Here is a 10,541-nt window from a genome sequence, read left to right as displayed (position 1 = left end):
TACTAGGCAAACAAGATATTTACTTTAATCTTTCTACATAATATGAAAGTTTTAAATATAATTTATTTATATGGTTAATAGCATTTGATATCATATTAGATATATATTTATTTATAAAGTATAAATTATTAAATTTAGTTCTATCATAATATATGATATGAAATACATTTATAACTATAAAGCTATAAAAAAATTTTAAATAATTTATTTAAATAACTTTTAACTGATTTTATGTTAATTGTTTTATTGAATACAACTCGATTGGTATGTGTAATGTATATAGATATATTTTATTTATACTTCATGCTAGGTACTTACATACTTGCTCTATCTTTGCTCAAGATGAATCTGAACTGTTTCTTGTCGAAGGATTAAATATCCATTATTTACTACAATAAAATTACGAAAAACAACAAAATGGTCAGGATTAATAATTATCAACTTATTATATAGATTATATATTATGTCTATTCATTGTTTTTTTACACTTATTTATCTCAAATTTATTATCCAAAAATATATTAAATTAGCTTACTTACACAATTGAAAATAATATATAAAAGAATATTTACTTATTAACAGTTTAAATTACTTTCAATTTGTTAAGCTACAAAACCGCATTTCGTCTTAGGAAATTTTTATTTATTGAACAAAATTGCACATATTGATTACGATGAGTTCATGTCGTACTCTTAAAATATTCATTTGAGAAAAATTGTATTAAATTATTTTATCATAGAGATATCTGAAATTGTATAGTTACTCAGATACCTTTTTTTAACCTGTATGTTATCGGAAGTATATTGTATAATTTAAATAAAATAATAAATACTTGAATTGTTAACTTTTATTATTCCAAAATTTGATAATACTTGTTAAATATTTTTTTCTTCTGTTCACAAATTAATTAAAAATGATATTGGTTAAACAGTAATAAATACTTATAACTAATAGTATCAAATAAATTACATTTGTTAAGTTATAAAGTAAAGTAATTAAAACATACAATGGTTATGTATAACTATACATATTTTCATTCCTTTTACATTTAATTTAAGGTATATGTACAAAATTATAAAATAAATATTTACAAATTCAGTTGTGATGATCATTGAATAACTTTATACTTTAAACTTATTTATATTAAAAAAATGGAAATCATTTAATTTGTTTAATTCTTACTTTGGAATGATTAGAGGTATTCCTACAAACACAATTACCCTTAAACAACTTCATTCTTATCTTTATAACTTAAGATTCGGAAAATGCTAAAAATTATTGTTTTTCTCCAACTCCAATTGGTTCATTTGTATCATTTAAACTTATCTTTTCTTCTACTTCATCGTTGTCATTTTTGTCTTTTGTATTTTCATCTTCTTTTATTTTGTTTGAATCAATTGCATTTTTTAATACTTCAGTTAAATTTTCAGTTTCATTGGTCTTATCATTTAATGTTTCACTTACTGTGTTATCTATAATTTTATTTTCATCATTGATAGAATTTTCTTCTGACTTCTTCTTTTTTTCAGAAGTCTCATTATTATCAATCACACATTCTACAGTGCCAGGTTTTATATCATCAGCCTCATCATCACTTGAAGCGACTTTTTCTGCATCTTTTTCAGAAGTCTCATTATTATCAATTACATGTTCTGCAGTGCCAAGTTCCTCATCATCACTAGTAAGATTTATAACATCAACAAGACGGGGGGGTATAACTACTCCTTCATCTTCATCACTGAAATCATCTAAATCCACTAACATTTCTTCAGAATCACGCTCCATTGATGTGGTGTACCCTAACCGTTTTGCTGCAATAATCATTTCATGGATAGTGGCAATATTTCTAGTTTTAGACTTTGGCCCAGGTTTCATCGTTTTTCTGGTATTTTCAAACTCCAAGTTGTCTGGTATGATCGGACTTCTTTTGCGTTTGAGGCTAGGTTTTAATTCAACTTCAAATGGAAAATCATTATTATCACCCTTACTATTAGTAATAGCATTATCGGGTTTTCCACGATTATTACAGAACTTCACATACCTTGGAACAGATAAAGATCTAAGTTTTGGTTTTTTAACCAAATAATGCTCTGGTGGACAGTTGTATACTTCATTTCCACTATCAGGGTGTCGTGGGGCACACAAATGTGATATTGCATAACTTTCGAAGGGCCCATATGTAGATAATATTATAGGTACAGATGAAGGTACCGGTGTTGTGTCCAATTCTTCATCATCATCGCTTATTAAAACTATAGAAAAGTTGTCATCCAAATCTTTAACTTTAGATTCTTGAGTATCATCTAGTTCTTGTTTAATTTCTGATTCGTTTAAAAGAACTTCCTGTTCAACATCAGAAGGGACTAGTTCTTTTGAAACTCGTTGTTCTTCAGAAGTGGGGATTTCTTTTGTAACCACTTGTTCATCAACAGACGGGGAGGTTTCTTTTGGAACCTCCTGTTCTTCAACAGAAATGGTTTCTTTTAGAATCTCTTGTTCTTCATCTGAAGAAGAGGTTTCTTTTGGAACCTTTTGTTCTTCATTTGAACGGGGATTTTCTTTTGTAACCACTTGTTCATCAACAGACGGGGAGGTTTCTTTTGGTACCTCCTGTTCTTCAACAGAAGGTAAGATTTTATCTGAAATTGCATGTGTTCCACCTGATGGGAGGGTTTCTTTTAAAATCTCCTTTTCTCCTACAGGCAGGGAGGTTTCATGAATAACCTTCGATTCTTCTACAGACGGAGAGGTGTTTTCAATATTTTCTTGTTCCATTTTTCCCGTCATATTATTAATTTAAATGAATCCTATAAAACAAAACAAACAAAAATGTATTGATAATAATAATAATAATATATATATTTAAACATACTGGTTATTTTAATTTATTACTCAATGAAGAAAACACTATTATTATAAGAACTATAGTTGACGTACTAGCATGTTCAATTATTAAGAAACGTGTATTTTACATAAAATAATACATTTTATATTATTTTTATATTTTTGCAATAAATACAAATACAAGCAATTACAAACCTATGGCACCATTCCTAAAGTGACACATTCATTTTACCAATTTCAACGAAAATAAATAATTAACATAGTAAACCAGCAATTTTTATACTGTTCTTCGGGAAACTATTTTAAGACCATTGCTATTTATAATTGATATTAATGGATTGCTGAATTTAAATATTAAAAAACAAATAATCTGTTTAGAGGACAACTTTACAATGTTATTTAAAGAAAAATCATATGAGTTATTATTTTATTCATGATTCAATAACAATGAAATGGATTAAATTTTAAGAAATTAAATTTTCTAAAATTTAATATCCTTAACAATAATAGTATTAAGAATTATAAGTTTATCTTTTCATAATAATTATTATAAACAAACAAATAATTCTAGTTACATAGAAATTAAATCTTTTATAAATCTTTTTGACCTTAGATATAAATACAAAATATTTTTAGAACTACAAAATGACTTGCAAATTTTTGCAAATTTGACATATTTTGTAAATATTTGATATTTGACGCTTATAAAAAAAAAAATTGTGACCAACGATTTTCAATTTTATTTTTAAACTACAATATGAACGACTTATTCTATCTTGTATTAAATTTTCAAATTTTTTTGGGAATCTAAACTTGTTTTATCAACGTTTCAGAAAGAAAAAAATACATAAAAAAAAAAAAATGAAAATTTCAGTTGTGTATAAATAGCTCAAAAAAAGCCATTATATATTGAAAATTTAAAAATACATAAATAACGCTAAAGAAATATTTAGTGAAAATTTTAAGTATTTATAATGATTTGTTTTTGAGAAACAACAATAAAGAAATAACTTTTTTAGATAACTGGTTTTGAAAATTTTCCATTTTTCTTTCACTTTTTTTTTTTTGTTTTTCCCACTTTTTTTAAAAGTACTGGAAACATCTTACTTTTGACCTCTCTAATACACCATGGATAATTTATTTGTTATCAGAAACCATCCCTGAAGTTTTGAATTGAAGCATTACTTCGTTAAGTTATAGTGTACACTATACACAGACAAAAAAATACACAAATTATTGTAAAATTATTAAATTCATCACTTCATTCAGAATCTAATAATAATATAATAATATATAAAATAAGTAAAATCACTACTTAACTAAATGTTTTTATTTTTTTTCTTTCTATATATTTCCAATTTTTATCATAACCTCCCCCCCCAAATATAGGTTGAGGCCCTGGGCCCAAGTGTTTAACACACACAAAACACTCGGTAATTGCGGCACTGCATACTTGACAAAAAATAAACTAAAATGTTGTCAATGACACTTTCATCACTTTTAAATTTAAATCAACATGTAAGAGATAATTTTATTTTTTTATACTTTTTTCAACAGTTTTATATTCTTTTTCAGCTGCTATCTCATATAAAAAAAATCCCACTGAGATAGTTAGTGAGAAACAAATAAACATTAAACTTTGCAATTAATTATACAATGATAATTAAGCAGCTAAAATTAAATCAAATCTAACAAAATTATCTATGATATTTTATTAGGAATAGATATTAGAGATAAATCTAAACAGATTTGAACAAAATATAACATATAAAATTTGTGTTCAGCCATTCTAATTGAACTTAAATTACAGAGTAAGTTCACCAATAATAAAACTTAAAGATGAAAATAATCTATGTTTTTTATACATTTATTTTATAGTATTAAAATTTATAAATAAGATATGAGTAAGTAAAAATTACTATTTATAACTTAAAATTTAAAATATTGTAAAAAATTTATAAGAAAGCAAGCATAATGGTCATACATTTGATAATAAATTTCAAGTGTTACTCAAAAAAAGCCAAAATATTTTGAAAATTTAACATTATATAGAAAACGCCAGTATAACATTTGGTAAAAATTTCAAGTGTTTACAGTGATTAGTTTTTGAGTAACAACCATATAAAAAAATCGATTTTTTTAAAAACTGTTGGAAAATGTTTACTTTTGGCCTGTATGCACCAAGGATATACACTATGCCATCAGAAACCACCCCCAAAGTTTGAAATTGAAGCATTATTTCGACTAGATAAACTGTAAACAGGCACAAAAAAAAAACATACATCATTGTAAAATCAATACATTCATCACTCCGTTCAGAATCTAAAAAATGCTCATTTTTTTAATGATAGAGAAAAATAAAATAATAATTTTCTAAAAAAAATTCCTATTTATTACTTAAAATTTAAAATATTGTAAAAAATCTATAAGAAAGCACGCATAATGGTCATACTTTTGATAGTAAATTTAATTATTCTCAATTATTAAAAAATACTACAAATAAATTTACAATGATGGATGTTTAAACTACAGTTAACAAATATAACCAAATTGATTGCAAATTTGAAGTGTCACTTGGACATTTAAAATATTTTGGTATTGTTGGCAAATAAAAGAATGTTAACTGAGTTAAATAAATTGAATATAAATCATTAATAATGAATGTCACTATAATCATTTGACATACAATATATGACACTTACTATACAAAAACTTAAATAGGATTTTATCCGATTCAATAAATTTTTACGAATATTAAACAAAATTAATTTGTTTAAAATCAAGTTATTTACTTTCTCAAATATTTTTTGAAAGTCAATATTAATAAAATATAATTGGACATGATTATTCAATGATTTAAGAATTTGGAGCTTATAAATTAAAGCATTACTAATGTTACATTGGAAGTAATTGAAATTCAATGCCTAAATCCATATTGGTTATTACTAGAATATGGATTTTGAAGGCATTTAACTTTATTTTCTATTGCTCTAAAACGAAACTATTTCAGCTACTAATTCAATTTATACTACAATGCACGACATTGTATATGGCTTTTTGGTAATTTTTATCAAAATGTGTTCTAAATAAACATATTTTAGGTATTAATTTTAATTTTATATTGCTTAAATTTATAATATGTATTTTTCTGTTTATCTGCTTTATAATTATAAAACTTTTTTATACACTATATTAAAATAATGAATTTAGCATTCAAAATAATTAATTGATCTTTAATATTACTGAATAATCAATAATTTAAAAAATTCATATACAGTAGAAATCGTTTAAAAGGTGGTTTGTAAATATATTTATTAACATACTTTTTTTTTTTTTTAATAATTTAATGAACTAATAAATAGTTTTAATACTTTTTTGTGATAAATAATTTTTAAAAAACCTTTTTGACACATCTTTGGAAGATTTAGACAGCTTTATTACTTTTTTTCAGTACTTTGTGTAAGTTTTTTATTGGTTTAAAATCCATAATCTAATTATTACATATTAAGTAGAACATAGATAACTTTTAATCAAGTAATACATAATTTTTATTTTTACAAATATCAGTAAAATATGGACATAGTACATAAAACTTAACAAAGAAGAATGTATTAAATTTACAAATGTGTTTTTTTTTCATGTATAAAAGTCTTTCATAACCTTCTGAGACAGTAAAAATGCTCTGATTTTTTTTTTTGATGATAATTCCTAATAGTCAATTGGATCTATTTGATACTTAAAAAAATTGTCATTTTCTTAATAATAAAGAAAAATAAAACAATAATTTTTTAATTCAAAAACAAATTACTTGAGACATAAAATATTCACCAAGTGTTTCTAAAATATTTTTAAATCACAAAAATTAGCAAATAATTTAGTAGTGAAAAATTCATCCTCTAAATGTAATACAAGGTTCTTTGTAAGATTTTTAACTTATATTAAAAAAAGAGTGGTCAAGTGCGTAACATACCGCTGTAAAGTAGGTCACTGTAATGTATATACTAAATTTGAATTCAATGATAGATATCATTGTATACGAAAAACAATTCCGAACGGAGATGATTTCTCAACCTAGGACACAATTTTCAGTGGTTGGTGAAAAAAGTGACTAATGTTTTAATGGCCTGAATATACCCAAATTTAAGTTATTTTATAACATTATTGTGAGCCAAACTTGTGGAAAATCTTGTATTAGATAGTACTTTCAAGTAGTATTTTGACTCACCCAAAAAAAACCTTATCGATATTTATAAAAAAAAAACTAATATTTCAAATGCCAATCTAAATAACTGGTCAAAATGTTCAAGTATCTACGACTTATATTTTTTAAATAATAACAAATATTTAAAATCGTTTGAGGATAAGTCGTTATTTTCAAAATTTAAAATTTACACACATAATATTTTTCCTAAAATGATGTTTCGAAATTTCTCTATAGCTATTTGAAGGAAAACTTATAGAAACCTTAGTGTGTAATATTTTAACCTTAACATAAACCTTAATTTTAACTATAAACGGTTATCAAAAAAATTGGGACTAACTAATATGATTTTTTTTTAACTACAATAAGAACAACTCATAAAGAACCTTGTATTAAATGTTCAATTTTTTGTGCAGTCAAAATGTTCTTATTGATTATTTAAAAAACAACACTAAGAAAAATTGAAAATTTCAGTTTTCAATTAATAACTCAAAAAAATCCAAAATATTTTGAAAATTTAACTGTATATAGATAATGCCAGTATAACATTTGGTAAAAATTTCAAATGTTTACAGTGATTAGTTTTTGAGTTACAACCATAAAAAAAAACGATTTTTTTAAAAACTGTTGGAAAATGTTTACTTTTGACCTGTATAATGCACCAAGGATATACACTATGCCATCAGAAACCACCCCCAAAGTTTGAAATTGAAGCATTATTTTAAAAAGTTATACTATACCTAACATGCAAAAAAAAAATAACAAAACACCACACATCACTGTAAAATGAATACATTCATCACTTTGTTCAGAATCTAAAATGATAATAAAAAATTCAAATAAGTTTTTTATGAGTGTTTGAAATTAAAATATTTACAACATTGAATATACACTGTAAAATTTCTTTTTCTCAATCGAATTTTGCTGTTCTGTCATTCAAAACAGATAAACATTGATACTTGACATTTTCACCAAATAATTGAATATCATTTTTAATTTATATTATAATTTTCAAAATATATTACTTTTTTTGAAGCGTTCTTAGACAATTTGTTTTTTTTTCTATTTTTAATGAGAGATGTATAGGGAATAGATGCTTAAAACGTATCTCAGTAAACATTTATGGTTGGACAACGGGCACCTGTCCATAAGAAAGGCACCAGTAGTTCGAGTAACTAATTTGAGTAAACGTAATTTGTTAGTTCTTTCTTTTATAGGTCATTAAGTCTTTAAAGTATAATTGAACTATCACCGCTCATATATAAATAAAAATCATTTAAAATACTTCATAGTGTGTTTTTTTACGCCCCAATTTAACTAAATTTCAAACTGTACAAAGGATAAAGCTTTCTTACAGCAGAAATAACCAGCTGAATATTATTCTAGAACGGAAACAAACTTTTCCATTACATTCACAACAATATCTATAAACTAAAAGCTAAAAATGATTTTTTTTAACATGTTGACTGCCACATGGTCGTCGGTGGTCATCTGTAATTCTCAAATGTTATGCATTTGTGACCGCCGTCGCCATAGTTTACCATTACTACAATGCATAAATGAATTTGCTTTTATATTATTAACATTACTATGGCGCTTCAATAATTCACTAAAATAAGGACCATAAGGATCAATTTTTCTATTCTTTCAAATATTTGGAATAGGTAACTATACAAATTTGGAATACATTGAAAAATATGCTTGGCGTATAACAAATACCAATTGTATGACCGCTGGCGACCATGTGACAGTCAACGTGTTTATATACAGGCAGATAGGTACATTGATGTATTTTTAAATGAGAATAAGTCATTCCTCAACAGACATAATGACCAATAAAACAAAGTAAGTAAAATTATAATAAAATTGTACTGGACTAAGAAAAGCGAAACGGTTAGGTTAAGTTAGGTTAGGTTACAATGCGAGCTGAATTAAAGTAGGCAAAATGCCTCGAGTGACGATTCAAACACAACGATCTACAGTAAATAATAATTATTAGTAGAGTGAAGTGCGTTAATGTCCATAAAGTCGGCTATAATTTAGTCAATTTAAAGATGATATAAACAGTTGTGAAAAAACGATCAATTCACATTACATCACTCGCGACGACTAGAAATTAGATGCCTACTTAGATCTTTATTATAATACTTTTATCTTTATTGAGATAAAAATGCTTTTTTTAATACGCTGGCAAATATTAAGTAGGCATATAGATGTATTCAAAACATTCGTCAACAATAAAAATATCGACGAACATGTGCGCGTTAAAGCAAAGTAAAGATAAGTGAGTTTTAATGGACATAAAGAATGACGTTCGTTTAAACGTCAACAGCATAATTTTACCTGGATTAGTAGACAAAATTTTCGAGTGTAGTTACTCGAACACGAGGTTCTTTGCGATGGACAATGGTTAATAGTGTTATTACTAACAAGGAATAGTGTACACACACGATGATAACTCACGTAAGAATGTTGTATAGAAAAAACAATAAATAAACGTAGCGGCGGAAGGCCTCGAAAGAATGGCGTATCGACAACGTGAAAGCACGGTGTCAAGGAATGAAATGGTAAACAAAATGTCGGCACTCGGCGTCAGTCAAATGACTCGTTAATGCGGTGTAGCTGTGTAGGTGCGGAATGACTATGAACGCTATGCGTGTTCGAGCGGCATACAAACAGCCGGTGAACGTTTGCCGCACCGGTACGGCAACGATACTACCGATACTACAGTAATACTACCTCCAAACCTCCAAGTGCAACAGCCTGTCACCAGTCGCGTCTACCTCCACACCGTAGCCATGGTACCACAGCTACGTCATGTGTAGGTTTGAAACAATACAATTAATATTTTGTAATTAGTATTTAGTATTTACATTATTTTATACTATCGTTATCTATTCTATATAGATTCTATAAATTCGTATACTATATTTGTACTGCGAAAAACATTTTTTTCATGTACCTACACAACTACTACAGTACACTGCTCTAGAGGTTCCCAAACTTTTTATTGTACGATCCATTTTAAGAATTTTTTTAGAATTTGGCGACCCATAATATCAATGAATGACTTTCTTTTTAATGAATCAATTGCTTACAACAATATATATATATATATATATTATATATATTTATTTGTTATATAAAAATATAGCGCGACCCGCAGTTTGGAAACCTCTGCACTAGCTTATTCCAATTATTAGCCGTCGGTGTACGATAACCAATTTATTATAATAAATACAGCCATTTAGTTTTAGGTATTATAAATTGAATACCTACAAACTATATTACTATACTCCTTTAGACAAAAACTTTTCATTACTATTAAAAAATGACTTGTATTTAGTCGTTCAATGTTAAGAGGACGTCGTACCCGAATGTGTTTTCTCCGTCTTACATACATACGACATAGCAAATTTTCGTTCACCAGATTCAAAAGTATATGCTATTAGTTTAGATATTAGAGTGAATTGACCATTTTTATAATTTAAAGGTT

General features: G+C 26.1%; 1 protein-coding gene across 1 annotated transcript; it reads right to left on the bottom strand.

Annotated features, from left to right (window-relative positions):
• Positions 1-832: 832 nt before the first annotated feature.
• Positions 833-9,830, bottom strand: LOC114131226 (uncharacterized). The gene is made up of 2 exons (XM_050206592.1): positions 9,389-9,830; positions 833-2,807 (listed from the first exon to the last, which is right to left on the bottom strand). The coding sequence occupies exon 2, from the start codon at positions 2,785-2,787 to the stop codon at positions 1,276-1,278; it is 1,512 nt and encodes a 503-aa protein (XP_050062549.1). The 5' UTR covers positions 2,788-2,807; positions 9,389-9,830; the 3' UTR covers positions 833-1,275.
• Between the last annotated feature and the right edge of the window lie 711 nt (positions 9,831-10,541).

This window comes from Aphis gossypii, chromosome X, assembly GCF_020184175.1.
Source record: "Aphis gossypii isolate Hap1 chromosome X, ASM2018417v2, whole genome shotgun sequence".
Classification (NCBI taxonomy): Eukaryota; Metazoa; Arthropoda; class Insecta; order Hemiptera; family Aphididae; genus Aphis; species Aphis gossypii.
This window is presented reverse-complemented; position numbering and strand designations above follow the sequence as displayed.